The 20,474-nt window shown below is 38.5% G+C and overlaps 2 protein-coding genes across 2 annotated transcripts in view; one reads left to right on the top strand and one right to left on the bottom strand.

Annotated features, from left to right (window-relative positions):
• The window catches only part of brat1 (BRCA1-associated ATM activator 1), a 507,632-nt gene that overhangs the window by 457,762 nt on the left and 29,396 nt on the right, over window positions 1-20,474 (top strand). The window lies entirely within an intron of this gene.
• On the bottom strand, window positions 1,650-17,525 carry LOC133441829 (carbohydrate sulfotransferase 12-like). Its single transcript, XM_061719505.1, has 6 exons — window positions 17,423-17,525; window positions 12,154-12,759; window positions 11,817-11,956; window positions 8,486-8,614; window positions 8,168-8,360; window positions 1,650-2,257 (listed from the first exon to the last, which is right to left on the bottom strand). The coding sequence occupies exons 2-6, from the start codon at window positions 12,649-12,651 to the stop codon at window positions 1,985-1,987; spliced, it is 1,233 nt and encodes a 410-aa protein (XP_061575489.1). The 5' UTR covers window positions 12,652-12,759; window positions 17,423-17,525; the 3' UTR covers window positions 1,650-1,984.

The following is a 20,474-nucleotide window of genomic DNA, read 5'->3' as shown; positions in this document are numbered from 1 at the left end:
CATTAAATTATTGTTCCGCGTTAAATTGACGCAGAGCCTACGCCGTAGGGCTACGGCGTATGGTACGCGACGACGCGCACCGTAGGCTCTGCGTTGGTGTAACGCGGAACCATAAATCAGCCTAAGCAGTAGTGTGGGCGTGGCACATTGTACCTCACGGTGATTGACGGGAGAACCGGCCAATGAAAAACTGTGTTTGATGCAAACGGGGCGGGGCTTTAGAAATGGCTAGAACACGTGGAAACTGACAACAGGACGAGTGTGAATGTTACAAGGGAGGCTTTTGTGCAATAGAAAGCAGTAGAGAGAATATTTGTCACTCTCTTAACCCTCCCCCCAGCCCGTGATTGAAAGAACTTTCATAATTTATAAATTGGAATAATATCAGAGTAATTGTAAACCTTTAACTATAGAGTGAAAACAAATTAAACAAAATGTGGTATCTGTATGTGTAAGATGACAATGAAATGACAAAAAAATCGTCTGTGCCTTTCAAACAATAACATAGTAAAGAGCTACAAAAGCAAGCAATTTAGTACGGTATTGCACGTTTACATAAGAACCAACCATATGACCAGTACTCGAGTTGAGGGGGGATGAGGGGAGATGGCATCCCCCCTGAAATAAAAATGGTCAAAATCATCCCCGCTGTAAAACTGCCATCCCCCCTTTCCATCCCTTATGTCATTTCATCAATGAATGTGGTTTTACTGCTATTTCAACATTTAGAGTCATCACCAGAAAAATAACACCAGAAAAATAACTTATTTGACAATTTTCACCTGTTTCGAGTAAATTTTCACTTGAAATAAGTAGAAAAATCTGCCAGTGGGACAAGATTTATCTTCTCATTACAAGGGAAAAAAATCTTGTTCCACTGGCAGATTTTTCTACTTATTTCAAGTGAAAATCTACTTGAAACAGGTGAAAATTGTTTTTTTTTTTTCCATTGATGAGTTTTGTTTTAAGTGTACTAAGATTTTTTACTAAAATGAGATATTTTAACTAGAAATAGGACACATATTCTTATTTTGAGTTTTTGCAGTGATCCATTTTACTTATCCTGTGAAGGACAGAGTCATATTGATAAGTTCAGAAAACTGTTTTTTATTGTTGTGTTTTGATGTATTTGATGTAAGTGGATATTTAAACTTACAGAAGGCTGCATTTAACTGCTGCTATGTCATTCCTGCAGTATTTATGCAGGTGTTTTGGTCAGTGCTATTATTTTTAATATATTATATTATTTGTAATCAGCACAAATTATCTGTCCCATATGATAAAATCCACCATCCCCCCTGATTTTTTTTTTACAACTCGAGTACTGCATATGACATATATAAAATGTCTTCCTTCATTTTTTCTTCAAGGTTGGTGTTAAAAATATCCAGTCCACTGAGGACTTAAACTGTTGAACTAGCAACAGAGGTCTAATTTAGAGTCCTACAGCCTGAACAAACTTATCCAAAGCCAAAGCAAATACCGAGGATGTATGTATTTTCTTATACTGAATAGTACTTCTAGTGATGACTTTCTATAAAATTCTGAATGGATTAGTCTGTCACGGTGTAGTACCACTACTTTTATCTGCAAAATAACACAGTTATAGTTATATGAACTCAAAAGATTTATCAAATCTTTTATTTTGTGCAACATAATTCCCTTAAAGTTTACCGTAAGCTTCAGTGCTTCACCTATGACTTACCAAAATACATAACAGTTCGCAATTCTCTATTCAAAGTGCCTCTACATGGGGAAAACAGACTTGGATACTGTAATTTGTATACAAATGTGCTTCATATATTTAATGATAAAAAATTTAAATATTTCTGGCAGGCACTTCTGTCATTTGAGGTATGAAGAAAATAACTGAGACAAACAGCATCACAGACCTGTCTGAAAATGCATGAGATGGCTGTGAACAGGCAGACAAAACATGGGCTCTTCACACAGTGAGGTGCCGAGGCCTTTGGTTCGGTATAGTCTACTGCTGGAGTATGCCGTCAGGTTCAGGGTAGCCGAACAGTTCAAAGTCTGGTCCATACAACTTATACAGTTCTCTCCTTGTTGTAATGGGTATCTGTGCAAACCAGTCCTTTTCCCAGCTGGCTGCTGTGCGGTTTTGTGCCCCTGAAGGAAAACGTAGCAGATGATCCACCTTCAACAGCTTCAGTAGGTGCTTTGTGTCAGTTTCCAGGGTTTCAAGATGTCCGATGAAATCGTACTTTACCTGACAGGGATGACACAAACGGTAAACCTGCAACACAGAAAAAGGAGACCTAAAGTTTAATATTAGAATTTTTTTCTGCCATACGTGTGCATGATTTTTGTAATTCATGAAAGAATATGGTGATGGTAGGGATGGGCGGTATGGACTAAAAATTTTATCACGATAATTTCTGGCATTTATCCCGATAACGATAAAAATGACAATAAAAAAATACCAATTCAACTCCACCTTTGTAACTATAAATCTATCACCACATTCAGTCTTTGGAGCCCCCAAAACACTGGTCTAAAAGAATACTTAATACTACTAAACGTCATCAATGGGAATTATTTATTTATTTATTTCCTTCCTTCCTTCCTTCCTTCCTTCCTTCCTTCCTTCCTTCCTTCCTTCCTTCCTTCCTTCCTTCCTTCCTTCCTTCCTTCCTTCCTTCCTTCCTTCCTTCCTTCCTTCCTTCCTTCCTTCCTTCCTTCCTTCACGTTGTGCGTCGATTTAACATAGAACCATAAATCAGGCTTTACACAAAAACGTCATCCACGGGAATTTATCGTTTTTACCGTGAGATGACAAATTCTTACCGTGGGGAATTTTTTTTGACGGTTTATCGTGAACGGTAAAATATCGCCCATTCCTAGGTGATGGCAGATTGGGGTGGTGGTCCCCCTCTTTAAGACGGGGCGACAGAGGTGTATCTGCTCCAGTTACCAGGGAATGGCTCCTCAGCCTTCCTGGTAAGGTTTATTTAGGTCTATTAAGGTCTTTTTAGGGGTACTGGAGGAGGGTCCGCCAGATAGTCAAACCTTGGATTGTGGAGGACCAGTGTGGTTTTTGTCCTGGCTGTTGAACGTTAGACCAGCTCTGCACCCTCAGGTTGGTATTGTTGTGTCCCATGGGGCTTGGACTCCGCCAAAGCTGCCCTTTGTGACCAATTCTGTTCATTAACTTCGTGGACAGAATTTCTAGGTGCAGTCGAGGGTCCGGTTCCCTCAAAAATTGGGTCTCTTCTTTTTGCAGATGACGTGGTTCTGTTGGCTTCATCAGGCCAAGACCTTCAACTCCCACTGGAGCGGTTGGTAGCCGAATGTGAAGTGGCTGGGATGCGAATCAGGACTTTTAAATTCAAGACCATGGTCCTCAGTCGGAAAAGGGTGGAGTGCCCTCTTCAATCACATACTGCCCAAAGTGGAGGGGTTCAAGTATCTTGGGGTCTTGTTCACAAGTGAGGGAATAATGGAGCAGGAGATCTATCTATGTGGCGTCCACAGCAATCGAGGCTCTGCAACGGTCCTGGTAAAGAAGGAGCTGAACCAAAAGCCAAAGCTCTTCATTTACCAGTCGGTTTATGTTTCATTCCTCATTTATGGTCACAAGCTGTGGGTTGTGACTGAAAGAATGAGATCGCAGATACAAGTGGGAGAAAGGAGCTTCCTCCACAGGGGGTCCAGCTCTGCCTTAGAGATAGGGCGAGAAGCTTGGTCATGCGGAAGGGGCTCAGAGTAGAGCTGCTGCTCTTCCACATTGAGAGGAGCCAGATGAGGTGGTTCAGGCATCTGGTAGGGATCCTTCCTGGACACCTCCCTGGTGAGGTTTTACAGGCATGTATGTCCAGCTGGAAGGAGGCCCCGGGGGAGACCCAGGACACACTGGAAGGATGATGTTTCTGGCCTGGAAAAGCCTTGGGATCCCCCCCAATGAGCTGGACGAAGTGGCAGGGGAGATGGAAGTCTGGACTTCCCTGCTGCCCCTGCGACCTGATCTGGATAGATTCATTCATGAATGAATGAAGAGTTCTACAACTGTGTGGATCTGATGGGAGTCTGGCATAATAGCTCTTGTCATGCTGTACCTTTTTCCTTTTTTGCACATGGTTTGGATGGTGCTCTTCTTAAAGGTTTTCTGCTGGTAATTCCAACACTTTTCAACATCTGTTACCATGAGTAACCATGAGAATGGGAACATTGTTTGCACATGGGAGCAACTTATTGATTTTTTTAAAAGACACAAAAAATACAAGTAAATGTATATTTCCTTTTTTGTACTATATAAATAGATATCAGAAACCAAGTCAAACACATACTTTTTTCTGGGAAGCATTCAGACTCAAAACAAGCAGTTTAGCACATATGAAACATTTCTTTTTTCATTACAAATGATAATAGCATTACTACTGGATGGAAAATTAAAAAAAAAAAATCTCTAGAAAAAATATATTTCAGAATTTCTTAGTATATGGTTCAACTAACTTTTACTTCATATACTACGTAATATCCCCATTTTTAAAAGTTGACATAATTGTTGGTAGTTTTAATGAGATGTCTGTGACATCTTTTTTACCAAAAAATACCCCAGAAATACAGAATAAAAGCTCTCCTTGTATGATGTTTTTACTTTCTGCTCACAGTGGTCCATTTGAAGGGGAGAAGTTAACAGCTCAGCTCCACTCCCTCTGCTGAGGGTGCACCTGTTATGAAATCAGAGTTACAGCTTGGAGCTCCTCATGTCCGAGCGAGACTGAATGCAGCATGCTTTGAATTTTGGTGGAGATAAAGATGGGAAAGCTGATCTGGGCCTGTGGTGTCACAGTGCCTTGCAAATCTACACTACTCACATAATTACATATTTTTAAGTTAGGTGGCTTCAACAAAGGGACAAGTTTGCAGGCTGGAGTTTTTCAGCTGATATGCATTTTAAACCCCAAATATATGCTCTCAAAACACAGAAAATGTTATATTTATTATCATGAATTATAATATGGAGAATATTCTCCAAATGCAATCCAAACATGATAAGCCATGTTACGCCGCATGATATTATACTCTTACACCTTCAGAGTTGGAAAACTGCTTTTGTTTGGTTTTCAAGTAGTTCTTTTAAAGGTTTGATGGGGGCTGGGGTTTATCCTGCAGTTTGCAGGATAAAAAATTATACTGTGATGCAGCTCATGTGATTACTGTTGCAGCGCTTCTGTCACACTGTGTTTCATCTTCTTAAGAGTTTGTTTTTTAAAACTATGATTTGTTTTTTAGACATTTCCTTTCATGCTGGATCCTGTTCTGCCTGGAGGATTTCTGTCGGTAATTCTAGCACATCTTAACATTTGTTATGATGAGAGTAGCCATGACAACAGAAAGCTGTTTACAAGTTGAGGCAGCAGATTGGGTTTTCCAAAGACCAGCTTATTACCAGAAAAGACCTTAAATGTAGATGAGTGAAAGAGGAGAGGTCAAGTATTTTGAGCGTAAGAAAAATTGAGAGCAAACCGGAAGAGGTTTTGACCACCCCCCACCACATGCATCATGTTTTGTGGGAGATTGCTTGGAGGTGGGATGGATGAGCTTGTAGCTTGGATAGGAGAAAGTGGGAATATCATGTTTTCTATTAAGTGGCAACAGGTGAATTTTCTGGACTTCAGCATCTCCCTGTATTGATTTTGTATGATAGAAATGGACCAAAGACTTCTGACAGAACCGAAGATGTAATCCTGGACGTCTGACTCTGAAGGAGCACCTCTGTACCCCCTACGTTGCACTGTTGGATACAAGCGTCCCACAATGCTGTCCAGTGAAAGAATACACTTGTGTTACTTGCAGATGTTAAATCATCATTGTAGTTGTTGCCAGACAACAAACAAAAAAACTCCACTTAATTTGTGATGATCTGTGGGCATTTCAACCACGCCTGCTTTCTTCTTTAGACTCCTAAATAATTCACACTGACAGCTCTTGAGGATTAAAAAATTATCACTTAACTCAATTCAGTTTAACTCCAGTGTGGAGCAGGAGGGCAGCACAGTGGCTTAGTGGTTTCCACTGTTGCCTCACAGTAAGGAAGTTTCTGGTTGGGGTTTTTTTGTGTGGAGTTTGCATGTTCTCCCTGTGCTTTTGTGCGTTTTCTCTGTATACTCCAGCTTCCTCTTAAAGTCCAAAAATACATATGTTAAGTCAAATTATGAATATAAAATACCAATAGCAGCAAGTACATGTGTAGTTGTTCTATATGTGGCACTGAGGTGGGCTGGCAATCTGTCCAGGATGAAACCCTTTTGCCCAAAGAGAACTGGGATAATCTAGATGGATGGATGGATGGATGGATGGATGGATGGGTAGATGGGTGGATGGATGGGTGGATGGATGGATGGATGGATGGATGGATGGATGGATGGATGGATGGATGGATAGATGATGGATGGATGGATGGATGGATGGGTGGGTGGAGGAGGAGGTTTCTGAAGTATGAAGTGCTTAAACATTCCCCCTGCAGTAGTTTCACTGGGAATATGATACAGTCATCTACTTATTTATAGACTTGTCTTACTGCCATAAATCTCAAAACATCATTAACCAGTAAATAGGAGTATTATCTTTTTTTTTTATACCAGGATGTCCCGACCAACCCCAAGTGTTTTTCATGTTTCTCTTTCTGAACAGTTTAGAAGCACTGCTCATCCTCTTTTTCAATTTATGGACATTTCTGTGTGTTATAAAACTGCTGTTCCATCTCTCAGCGAACAAAACATAATGTTGATATTCTGATGGTGACGTAAATCGTAGCCTGCCAGAGAGTGCTCTGGATACAGCTGAAGCACATTCTGAGAAGTTTTTTGAAAATCATTGCAGTTCCAATTTTAAAAAGCATTCCCCAGATACTGTTGAATGGTGATAAAGCCTTTCAGTGTTTTAAATAAAAGATGGCCTTCTGGCATTCTTCCTTGGTTCTGATGCCATTTCTCCACATTAAAAGGTTGCAATTCCTATTCAGCTGGTTTACTGATAGAGACAAAGACAGAATTCAAAGTAGTTATGTTATTAAACTTTGTTGGAAGCCACATATAGATTATATTAAGCAGAAATTGTCTAAATCTATTGGTATAATTTACAAAACAAGGGATCTGTTGGATAAAAAATGTCTGCACATACTGTATTTCTCTCTTATCATGCCATACATGTCATATTGTGTGGAGGTTTGGGGCAATACGTATAGAACTTATATAGACCCTATAGTTAAACTCCAGAAAAGAGCTGTAAGAATAATAAATAAAGTTTCTTATCGTGACACTACTAATAAATTATTTGTAGAGTCATGCATATTAAAATTCATAGATATTGTATATTTAAAAACATTAGAAATTTTGTTTCGAGTTAAGAATAATAGCCTTCCTGCTTGTTTTCAGCATTTCTTTAAATTAAGAGAAACAAATTATAATTTAAGAAGGCTGTGGGTCTTTGAAAGATGTCGTGTGAGGACTAATGTTAAATATAGATGTGTTTCATTTTTGGGAGTCAAATTATGGAATCAACTTAGTGATGAAGTGAAACTGTGTAAATCTCTGTTGAATTTAAAAAAAATATTGAAAAGTAAAATAATTAAGGATTACAATGCTAAATGATTGGAGTATAATTTGGTTAAGCAGAACAATTTAAAGGGAAATTTCTCTTTTTGTTTCTTTTCATATTGCAGATAATCTGGGTTTTCTGTTGGAAAGTACAAGGTAGGCAAATATAAGCTTTGGCTTCAGCCTATTCCTTTTTCGGTTAGAGTTTATTATTATTTTTTTGTGTGAAACTGATGAGTGTAAACTTGTATGAAAGTGTTTTGTCATTTACACACACACACACACACACACGCACACACACACACACACACACACACACACACACACACACACACACACACACACACACACACACACACACACACACACACACACACACACACACACACACACACACACACACACACAGTTTGAATTGAAAATAATGTAATGTAACCGAAATAAACAATTCATTCATTCATTCATTCATTCATTCATTCATTCATTCATTCATTCATTCATTCATTCATTCATTCATAAATGATAACTAATATTATTTTTTTTTATCTTTTTAAAATAAAGTAAATACAATGTGTCAGTAGCACACCTGTATCTAAGAGAAGTACCTGTCGCCAGTGTTCATTGAAGATGCTCTCCCTCTCCGTCTCCGGATCTAGCAGATATGTGATAAACTGCTGAAATGTTGGTTTGACTCCTGCTGCAAACGCTTCAGCAGCCGTCGCTGGCAAACTCCCAGACACATTACCGTAGCGGTGCAGCATAATCGAACCAAAGTGCCTGTAGAAGTCCTCGTTCGGCCTCAACACACAAACAGATGTACACGTTTTAACAATCCATTAAATAAGAGATAGGACTGCTCTGTAGTCACATCTTCAGTACAGTTCTTTTCCTTAAACCAGTTTTCATGCACATGAGATACATACCTTCCAAACTTGTTCCTGAATGCAGAGATAAGGCGCACAAAAGGGTCTCGTACAAACAGAAACTTAGTGTAGTGCTGGAGCTTGACTGCCATCAGGTGGCGGGACAATGAACCATAATGTCTCCAAAACCTGCCAAGATAAACAAACAAAAGATATTGAAAGCTCCTCTGTTGGGGTTAATTAATTTCCCTTTGTCGGAGACTAATTAAGTATTTTTTAATTGAATTTTGAATTTGTTACTGTCTTCTCCTCTCATTTTTTAAGTTTTCCAGGTCAAAATTCCTTCAGCTGTTTTGTCTGATAGAACGCTGAGAACTTTCAGTTAGATAAATGAAGGGGAAAGAAAATGTCTTGTATAACGATACAAACAGAAAAACCCAAGTTCACCTCCCGAGGGGCAGAGAAAGGTCTGTCTGTGCTGCAGCACCAAGCTCCGCCTGTCGTTTCCACTCTCTCCGCCAACTCGCCCGCTAAATAACTCACACTAAATAGTTCAGCCACGGATGGCCAAACACAGCTTCAGTATAACTCCACATCACAGTGTGATGAAGGACGCATTACTTCACCATCGGACAAGCAAAGTCATGAAACTTCATATTAGTTAATGCAACAAAATAATCAGAACCAAGACTACATACAGTATTTTCTTGAAGTCTAAAGTAGGAAGATATACTTCAACATGGTCAGATTGGGGCTGTTATTAGCATCTGTTACAGATTCATCCTGTGACTGAGACATGTTGGATGCTTTTCCTTCCTATTTAGGTGCGTCTTTAGTCTCCTGTTGAATCGCAGTGAGATAGATAGATAGATAGATAGATAGATAGATAGATAGATAGATAGATAGATAGATAGATAGATAGATAGATAGATAGATAGATAGATAGATAGATAGATAGATAGATAGATAGATAGATAGATAGATAGATAGATAGATAGTACAATAGTATAAAATCTGAGTTAGAAAAGAAAGGAAACTTGAAAAACACACTTTTATGACAATTGAACGTTTTTCCAAAGAAGTTGAGGAGGTGAATTACTCAAATAAAAGTAATTTTTATATTTTGGTCAGTCTTGATTTCTGAAGATGATGCAGAATTTTTTTTAAATCTTGTTAAAAACTCTAAGATACAATACATGCTTTCTCTTCCAGATGTTACTTTTGCACAAAGAAAATGCACTACCGTCTGTATTTATTGACTTTTCCCTAGAGGAAGGATTTGGGGAGTATTACATTTGCAACTGCTAATAATAAAGTTGGCTTCAAAAACAGGAAAAAACACAGAAACCAAGTCCATTCTAAAATGAGATCTATGAAGCTCATACAGCAGTAAAGCACACTGGGTTTAGTACAAGAATGTTACAAAGCTTGTCTGGAAAATATTATTTAAAAATCATTTGTGAAGATGGAATGGGTAAGATGCAGCTTCATACTTTTACTTAGTATGGTAATACATTTTCTTGAATGCTGCAATTTGATCCAGTTTAACACCGTTTCTGCCATTCTGCACAAGCATTTTCACATTCTGTCATTCACTATTGTAAAACTTTTACAGAAAGAGGTCAAATTATATAAAGCCACATTCTTTTTTCCCCCTCTTCTCTTTGTTTCACAGTGATGCTGATTTTTGTGTGTATATGAAAGCTCCGCTTCTAATTAGTCTTGAACACTTTGTTCTAAACCAGAGACCCAAAACATCACCATTAAATAGCAAGCCGGCCACTTTATAAACATTAAAATTCCCATTACTTTGTCATGAAAACAAGCAATAATTACTGTTGTTACAGTTTTTCATTGCATCAGAATAACTGCCTTCATACATCAGTTTCATCACAAAATTAAAACATTTCATTTATACTTTGTTCATAGTAGATTATCTTTAAAGTTTCCTCTTTGGTGTTATGCCGTGAAACCCTGGTACCATTTGGGACTTTATCTTGTGGTTCCAGTTTCATCATGAGCTCCTAAAAACCTCCTCCCCAATCTTATATTAACTTTGAAGGCATTTATTGGATCCTCCTCCAGATGGACTTCCCCACTTCAGAGCAACCTAATTAAGGTGAGGTCACTGGGTCGTAGCAGATGAGCTTGCAGTTGCAGATTAAAGTACATTTACAGCAAGAACGACAACAATATAATAACGTGAGCATCAAGTGCTCTGGCTTCAAAACGGACTATGATGACCTGCTGCTGTACGTCTCACAGACAAAGGAAAGAAAACTAGAGGTATATTCAGTTTAATTCAAGTTCAATTCAAAATACCTTATTAATGCCCAAAGGGAAATCAATTGTTTCAGTAGTCACGATTTAAGTCTTTTCAAATGTTTTTTGAAATTCTACAACCACACAAGGAGAATCTCTTTCATTTAAGGATAAATTATCTTCATATTTTAAATACGAGTTAAGACAGGTTTGATGATATTTTAGCGATTGTAATAGTGTGAGAACTTTTTTTTAATGTGTGTGGCAGAGTGGAGGATTGGGCGTGGTCTGCGGGGGAGCAGCACGCAGGTGTGCCTGGTTCTGCTGATTGTGGCACACCTGTGTCCAATCAACCTCTCCACCCTGCCTGGGTTTATAAACAGCAGCTGCATACCAGAAGGGGGTCTGCTGAATGGAGGAAGCTTGTTGGGCGGCTATGCCCCATTGTGCCTTCTTTTTTTGGAATGCTGATTTTGCCCTCCGCCTGTACGTGTTTTTTTTTTTTTTTTTTACATCAAATAAAAAGCCTTGTTTTTTTGGCATTCTACGCTCTGCAAGGTTTTTTTTTAACACCTCATCACCCAGGTCCAGTTTTGCCTTGTCCCCTTGTACGTGGGGAGGCTGCTCTGGTTCCTCACAAATAGACAAGACTGATGGTAGCATGTCTTAGAAAAATGTATATTTTAATTGTAATTTTATCTCTGCATTTTGATTGGGTATCTATTTTTTTTACCTTTAATTCATAAAATTATTCTTAGTGTGTTGTGGACTCTTTTGGAGCAATACTTACAACTATCTTTTTAGTTCTGGTTGTGAAAGGCCGTTCAGAAGCATCCTTACCTTCATTTGCTACTTCACCATCTGAAGTGTAAAATCTAATCATCCTTGACAGATGTTCAGGTGTTGTAATCGTCTCTCATAACAGAGTCACTCAGTAATTTCCCACATTTTCTTAAACAACACTAGAGGCTTCCTTTAAAATGAAGTCAATAGGGCATGTATGAAGTCAAGCTGATATCCAAACACCTTTCTACCACTCTAAAGCATCCCTGGCTGTGGCTTTCACCAAAAAAGCACATTGAATGAATAATATAAGCTAAAAAACTGTGCACATGTGCATATTTCCTACTTGGCGAATGTGAGGTGGATGGAGGAGTTGTGGACAAGGTCAGCGGGCACAGCTTCGGGGTCAGTGTACGGTTTTCCTGACGGTGAGATGAGAGACTGAGACAGAACCACCATGACCCTTTTCCAGTTGGTGCATGCTACCTGAGCACAGAAAAGCAGAGAGAGAGAGAGAAAAAAGAATGAACGTGCATTTGTCCGGAGGCTAGCTTGGGAGGACCTGAATGAAGCACTGTGATTTAGGATCTGCTCATCTAACTACTCTTAGCACTACATAGTATTTTATACATATATGCTACAATGTATGTATACAATATGATCACACATGAATTAAGTTGTACCTTGGGAACATAGCAGTAGATAATCTGGTGTGTATCATCCACTATCATGTGATCCAGCTCCCTGTAGGGGATTTGTTCAAATGCTCGAGTCATTTCAGGGAATTCAAAGTTGTTCTTTCCTGAGCACACGTCAGTGATCCTCTGCTTCCTCAACTCCTGCTCCCTATCGCCAACAGTACTGGGAGTGATCTTCTCCTCCACATCTTCCCTGGATTGCTTCTTTTGCTCCTCCTCTGCACGTTTCTGAGATGCTCCTTTTGATATAAGTGTAGTGCTGGAAGTGGTGGGGGTGGAGAGGTTGAAAGAAGAACTGGTCTGTGCTCGGCCGGTGGACGCAAGCGGTGAAGTGGCTGTCGTAATCTGAAGAGACTCTTGTTTCAGATCTTGAAATGGGTGGAGGCTGAAGCCCCCAACATCATCCCAGTAGACAATGATGAGCAGGACCATGAATAAAGAGCCCAGGATGAAAGCCACTCGTAGGTCCCGCCATGTTCCCATGATTATTCAGCATCAAAAGTTGTGATTGGTAAAATAAACAAAAGGGAGTCGTCACATCCGGCCCATGGTGGCAATCCATCACGGAAGGAGATGTTTCCTGCTTGGCAGCTGCAATTTTAAAAAAAAAAGGAAGTGACACTAAGATCCTGTTTTTTTCGGGGGTTTTTTACAGTCAATGTGAAGTCTACCAAATGTAGACCATTGTTTAAAAAAAAAAAAAAACGCCAGAAGCAGACTCATGCCATATTTACTAAAACATAAACACAGGAAGAAGGTCTGTTTTCATGGAAAGATTTCACTTGACATATATTATACAGCGGCTACAGGCGCTGTTTGTTACTGTGGACAGTAAAGCGTTTTTTTTCTCTTGGATTTGTTTGTTTTTATTCATTTGGATTATTACTCTCCTGGAATATTTCTAGGAAGAAGTAGACCAAAAATTAAACTTGTCTTCTCATCCTTTGGTTGAACTTAACATGCTATGTTGTCTGAAATAACAATTTGCAGCAGTAATCTTACAAAACTGGGCCTAAAAACATAAACGTATCATGTTGAGCATGATAGAAGTCTGAACCGCCACTTCCCCAGTAATAGAGACTTGCAGGAGCAGTGAGCACTTAGTAATTTTTCCTTGGCATCTGAGCCAAATGAATGAGATAAAACAGCTTGAAAGCATTTGAGCTACAACTGTAGTTTCTGCTTTCTAGCTAAACCAATATTCTCAAACCACCCTAAATTGATTTATTTACCAAAACGCCATGTCCTTTTGAGCTTGATATAATTTGGGGGAAAAATAACTTATGAGAGAACTGTAACACCAAAAGGACCTTCAAAGTTCCTGTTTGATGAAAGCTGAACAGAGTATTTCAGCAGAAACACTTCAGATCCAGTGGAAAACATGGCAGTGGAAATGAATGTTGGGCCATCTGTCTGACAGCTTAAGTTAGATAAAAACTGGGTCATAAAACAGGACAATAATCTAAAGCACACCAGCACATCTAAATCAGGATGGATGAAAAAGAAAAGAAAAAAGATGTATCAATTACAATTTCCTTTAAGTCTCATCTGCCAACACCAATTTTGGCCAATTCCAGTTTACTCTCTTACTTTGAGCTTTAGTCAACGTGTACATTTACTTCTTCGGCAGCTAAAAAAATAACTGTGCCTGCTGCCGGTCTAAAGTAGCTTAACCTTTTCTAACTTCATAACACGGTGATGTTGTTTTAAGTGTTGGATTAGGTTTGGTGGCCCTCAATAGTTTGGTTGTTTTACTACAGACTCTTTTTTTCCTCACAATGTACTTCCTTTGCTGTTCTGAGCTCGGTGAAAAACTTCCACACAAGTTTGCCGGTGTGCTGTTTACCAACAAAAAGTTGAATGTTTTAGTAGTCTAAGCTTCTATGCTAATGCATTTACTGCACTCCTCCTCTCTAAAATAAATAAAACAAATAGATTTCAAGGCAGTGCATGTAATGCATTTCCGGAACGGCTTGCAAGAACTGAAAAGGCCATCTGTCAGTAGCCTCACTTCAGGGCCAATCAGATGAAAAGCATCAGATCCCACCAGCCCACCACCTGGTGCAACCTCTAGAAAATAATCAGGGTTTTGGAATGACCTAGTCCACGACGAGTCCACGCCCAGACCTCAACCTGATTAAAATGCTTTGGCTGAACTGTAAGAGAGTTGTTCACAAGCAAATGCTCTAAAATCTCAATAAAGTGAAGCAACACTGTACATCTGAGGGACTGGTCGCAGAGAACGTCAAGGGCCAATCCCAATGTTCACCCTACGTTCTACCACTAGCCCTCACTCATTACCACTAGCCCTCACCCACTACCACTTCACCCTAAAAATGAAGCCACCGTACGGCACGCGTCGCCGCGTAACCTACGCCGTAGGCTCTGCGTTGGTGTAACGCAGAACCATAAATCAGCCTTTATTCTGGCAAGATCTGAAGATACAACGCAACAACGAGCAAGCGAGTGATTATGTACATTCACTGAGTAAATATTATGAAAGTAAAATATATATTTCTCGCTAGAAATGTAATCAAAACGCATTTTTATGCAGAAACTAACTCAAAATATTGATTTTATTCACTAAAAATTAGAAAATGTCTGCCATGTTTTTTTGTTTGATTCAGTCTGCAAATGATGACGTAAAGCAATCTGGGAAATTTTTCTGGCCCTCGGTCAGCGAGTCAGCATCTGAAATCCCTAGCTTTTAAGAGCTAGATTCATACCCCCCAGCCCTCGTTATGCCCACTACCCCTACATGCAAAGAGGAATTGGGACACCACTACCCTCACGGGAACGCGCAAAATTTAGGGGTAGGGCTGAAAAGTAGGGCTAGGGGGTGTATTGGGACTGGCCCCAAATGACTGTGCCTAAAGATGGATTTAGTTTGTACTTAGTATTATATTATCACCCCCCCGTTTTAAAAAGCATTATAGATTAGATTATATATTATAATGCATATATATGCTTTAGGTTTGACCAAACTTGGTATTAACCATTAATATATACGCCGACACATACACACAAAAAGTATTATATTAGTATTGTTTGTTTTTTTGTTTTTTGTTAGAAGTTATGTTTGCATAATATTTAGACCCACTACAATCAAGTGAAAAAAAATCTTTTTCCATAAAAAAAAAACCCAACAACACAGGGTTAAAAGGGTGGGTCCACGTTTTTGCATGTGTCTAAATGTATAATAAGTCCTTAATAGTTAAGCTTTTAAATTGTTACATTTTCTGGCTTAGTAAGAATAAGACTTGTGCAATGACTAAATCAGATTTCAAACTAGCAATAAAATCAGTTGTGTAGATTTACTGATATTTACAAAGAGTTGTATAATTACAGGTGACTAGAGGAGCCAAGGCTGCAGAAAAAAACCCTCTGACTTCTAACAGTTCTTGTATAAAGCAGGGGCGTCAATTGGGTATGGCAAGGTATGGCAGCCGCCACACCTTGGCTTCAAGGGAAAATGTAAATGTTTGTTTTTTAAATACATTTATGGAATTACTCTGTCTATTTGTATTGATTATTCTATTATTTAATACATATAAAATAACTACAAATGCAAATCAGAACAACATGATCGATTTCACTAGTTATTACACTGTAAAAACTCAAAATCTTAACAAGAATATTTGTCTTATTTCTAGTTAAAATGTCTAATTTTTAGTAAAAAAAAATCTCATTATATTTAAGACAAAACTCAAAAACATTTTCACCTGTTTCAAGTAGATTTTCACTTAAAATAAGTAGAACATTTTTTTTTGCTTGTAATGAGAAGATAAATCTTGTCCCACTGGCAGATTTCTCTACTTATTTCAATTGAAAATTTACATGAAACAGGTGAAAATGGTCAAATAAGTTATTTTTCTGGCGATGACTCTTGTTTTAAGTGTAATGAGACTAAAAATGACAAATTTGACATTTTAACTAGAAATAAGACAAATATTCCTGGTAAGTTTTTGAGTTTTTGCAGTGTGAGCGACACTGCATTTGAAAAAGTTCCAGTTTTCTTGCCACACAGATATGCTACATAGCAGACTTCTGTGATGAGTATTTGCTGGACGTGTTGATTGATACTCTAGTTAAGTTCTGAGACTCGTAACCTTGCCATACCTTAGCTTTGACTGAATTGACGCCACTGGTATAAAGAGAAGGATTTCCCCATTTTTAGCTACAAGATAGCCAGGCCCATCACAGCATGCACGGTGGTCGTGTTTCAGTGCTGAATCAGGGGCCGTGGGAACCGCAGCTCCACCCGGGACGCTCAGCTGTCACGGAGATGTGAACAAACGAGGCTGGACTGGTTGGAGGGGGGGCGGCTTCTGATCAGAGCGGGCAGGAGGTTTTCCACCCCTCATTGTCTGTCTCATAAAAACATCTGCGGTCGGGGGGAAAGTGGGAGGGGGAAACGACGGTCAAAGTAAAGGAAGAAAAAGGAAAAAAAAAAAAAAAAACACGGAGAAAAGTGAGAAAAGCAAGAGAGCCCTGGGGTTGTGAAAGAGGGAACTGTTGGTTATTTTGAGGGTTTTCAAGCACAGAAAAGCTCCACTGCAGGCGAACTGGATAAATTCTGTTTGAATAAATTTAAATCCACGAGCTTTGCTCTTTCTTGCCACGCGTTATACACGCGCGCGCGCGCACAAGCACGTGCGTCTGCGTGGATTTAAAATAGAGACTTCTGTGAAAACTTCAAAATCTTTCTAATTAATCATATTTATTTATTTGACCTGTTTTGAACAAAACCATACTTTTTTGTTTGATTTTTGTTTAATTGTTTGTTATTTGTTGGTGTTTTTTTATTATTATTATGATTATTATCATTCCTGAATAGGTGTCTGTATGTGTTAGACGGTTTTCTTTCAGGTGAGACTCAAGAGCCTCTTCTGTCCTCGGGGGGACCTCTCATCATCTTTTCTGACCTCGTCGGTGGAAATAACCTTAATTTATACAGTAAACAGGTTTTGGCTACAATGCGTCCTTTCACTACCGCGTACACCGTCTTTCTGTCACGCCAGGATCATTTGGACTTCTTTTCTTTTCCACGGGCAGCCGACGACAGAAACACTGCACATTTTTTTACCATAAATATGTTTTTTTCTTATTCTATTTTTTTGTCTCTGCAATTCTCCTCGACATATTCTCTGAGAAACATAAAACCAGATTCAGCCCCTTTTATTTTCTTGAGTCCCTCTGAACCATTTAAGCTGTGTAAAGAAAAAAAACTCGGTAAATGTGAATTTCATCTCACCGGGTGCAGGAGAGCCATGGTGCCGGTCGGCTCGGTTCGGTGTCCCGCCCGTGCGTCTGTCAGCCTGGCTGGCGGGGATGTGAGGAGAACGGGCGTGCTCGGACAGGAGAGCCGCAAGCCTGAATTATGGTTCTGCGTTAAATCGACGCAGAGCCTCTGCGTTGGTGTAACGCGGAACCATAAATCAGCCTGTAGCGGTCTCGGCGCAGTGAGCCAGCTCTTCTCGCGAGATGTGAGACTCCAGCCACCCACTTGGCCCGGGCTGCACACCCACCGCCCAGCACGCCCCCCTGCTGTACACATCAAACCCACGATTTAAACCATAAATACCCCCTTAAGTTCAGGCTCTTAAAGTAAGTTAGACCTCCAGACACTCACGGAAAATACTGGTTCATGTTCTTTGGCAATAACGTATTTAATGTTCCATCCAGTGTGTGAGTATTTATAAATACGGGTTAAATGATTAGTGAATGGGGGTAGGATTAAATAAATTTACACTTCTTCCTACTTCTTTTTGCACGTAAATTAAGATATCAAGTGTTAATGTATGACATTCTTTGTTTTGTTGTTTTGTTTCTTATCTTCTCTTGAATTGTTGTTTTTTACATGTACAAAATAAATCAAATCAAATCCTTAAAAAAATGATATTGCAGACTTTTAAAGTTTTAAGTTCAAATTGCTTTTATTTTGATGAAATTATAACTTTCACATAACAGAGCAAATCATAACTTGACTTAGTCATTTATAATTAGAATATTATGTAAAACTTTCGTTCAATAACTTTTATATAGTGTTTCATAATTTTAATTTCACTTAATAAATTGAATAATTTTTTAGTGTTGATATACAAGGTATTGCATAAATGAGTGACATTTTTCCATATCCACACAGTAAGGGGAACAGCTCACACAATTCACTTGAAATGTCATTTTTCTAGCTGATTTTTATCATCCATTTTTTTTATAAATTCACTGTCAGAGGAAGACTCTCAGTTTTGACAACCTGTGGATACTTGACTATTCTGCAAAAAATAACTTTAAACATGTTGGTTTTTTTTTGCATGTATCTAAAGTTCAAAAACTTTTCCAGGGCTTTTACTTCTTTTTACATAATGACAAGTTTGTGGTATTGGGATCATGCTGGGCCAAAAAATGCCTGCATTCTCTTTTAAACGCAGCAATACTGTTGACTTATCAAACATACTGCCAGTGAACTAGTACTTGCTGCCATCAAAACCACTGCAAAGCTGACCATTACTGCAGAAAATGTTAATAATCTGGTCTGAATGTAGATGTCACCAAGTTAAATGGCAACATAAAGTGTAGATTGCATTTCCATTCATCTACATATTTAGCTGAATATAATTTTTAAATATAATTTTACATGCTTCATCATTTTTATTTAAGGAAGGACACAATTAAATTATCATGTGTCCACATTTGGCTGTATTTTGTGAGTGGTGAGTGTGATGTAAACAGTATATCCTACACAATAGGCAGTTGTTTGAGTTGGGTATTCCAACAGAGCAATAACTACAAACATAATGAAACTGTTGCGGAAATGAGTGAAGCAGGCCAACTGGGTTTTTGGTTTGACTCTCCTAAAACTTTGAGTTTATCTCTGAAAAACACAAGTTGGGCGTGTAATTTGGCAGAAAACTGACAACCACATTTGAGAGGAATGACAAAATAACTGCAAAAAATCTGTTAACAGCGATGTGCAATGTCCAGTTATGGTGAGATTTTAGAAAGGAGCATTATAACTAATTATGGGTCCTATTGAATGCTAACGTTTTATGAATATGAAAAGCCTAGGCTCATTGTTTTGAAAAAAAACAAACACATTCATCTTTGGCATAGGAAAATGCAAATATAACGAGTTTATCCCATCTCAGCCAATAATAGACATAAATCAGACTCTTCTTGTTCTTTTAAATTATCTATCTATCCTTGCGACTCAGATAATGATGAGAACGATGGCATCTTCATCGTTTCCAGTTACACCAAAATGCTGCAGCTCAGCTCCTAACTGGAATAAGAAAATATGAGTATTTTAGTTCTGGAGTCACTCTGTTGGCTCGCTGTCTTTTTTATAAATGTTTTTCATTACCATTGCTTGTTTTTAAGGTTCTAACTGGGGTGGCATCACAGCTTAGTGTAAACATCATCTCAATACCTCAGTCGAAACACTTACGTCATCCAATCGGATGGTTCTCTAAATTCCCAAATCTAGACTCGGAAAAAAAGATCCCCATTCCTTTTTGGTATCTGGCCCAATTCTATATAGCTCAGCATTATACATGAAAACGTCTTGAACAGTTGCTGCATTCAGATCTCTGCTGAACCATATTTCTTCTCTCCAGCTTTCAAATTTAGTTTATACATCCTGTCATATATTATTTTTAGTTGTCTTTTTACTGTTTGTCTTAATGGGCGTTACTGAGAGTCTTATTTTTACCTGTGAAGCACTTTAATCAGTCTTGGTTGTCTTGAAATATGTAATACAAATAAACTTGAACTTGACCTACTTTCACTACAGAACTACATTTCTGGGAACTCAAAGAAAACAGTGAAATTCAAACTTGTTTTGCAGCAAGACAATGACACAAAATGTAAAATTAAATCTACCACATAAAGGGTTCAGTAAATAAAACCCACCTTTTTGGGATGGCTCAGTCAGAGCCCAGACCATAACCCTATAGAGATGCTGTGTGACTTCATTTGTTAGAGTAAATGTGACAAATGACCTTTTGTGTGCCATTTACTCTCATGATCCTACAAGGATGCCTAAACTCATTTCTGCCAAGAGGAAACATAAAAATCCAGTTAATAAATGAAACCGTTTCAAACATGCAGAGATCGCGAGCTTAAGTGCTTGCTTGAAGTTTTCTCCGGGGGTGCTCCATCTTTCCTCCAGCTGTTTCAATATTTAATAGGTGTAATAAATAGACAGGAAAAATAATTGTATTAACATTATTCTTTCCTAGTATTGACACTATATATAAATATTGGATGAAGTTTTAATGGCAAAATAATTGCGAAAACAAATTAGT

This window comes from Cololabis saira, chromosome 1 (assembly GCF_033807715.1).
Source record: "Cololabis saira isolate AMF1-May2022 chromosome 1, fColSai1.1, whole genome shotgun sequence".
Lineage (NCBI taxonomy): Eukaryota > Metazoa > Chordata > Actinopteri > Beloniformes > Belonidae > Cololabis > Cololabis saira.
Note: the sequence above shows the minus strand (reverse complement) of the source record. Positions and strands in the feature narration are given on the sequence as shown.

What these genes read in the sequence shown, in the direction of transcription:
- LOC133441829 (XM_061719505.1), bottom strand. Translation starts at nt 12,651, where the DNA reads ATGGGAACATGGCGGGACCTACGAGTGGCTTTCATCCTGGGCTCTTTA. An exon ending in TCTACTGCTATGTTCCCAAG is followed by an intron (nt 11,957 to 12,153) that starts GTACAACTTAAT and finishes TTCTGTGCTCAG; the next exon opens with GTAGCATGCACCAACTGGAA. An exon ending in TCAATGAACACTGGCGACAG is followed by an intron (nt 2,258 to 8,167) that starts GTACTTCTCTTA and finishes TCTGTGTTGCAG; the next exon opens with GTTTACCGTTTGTGTCATCC.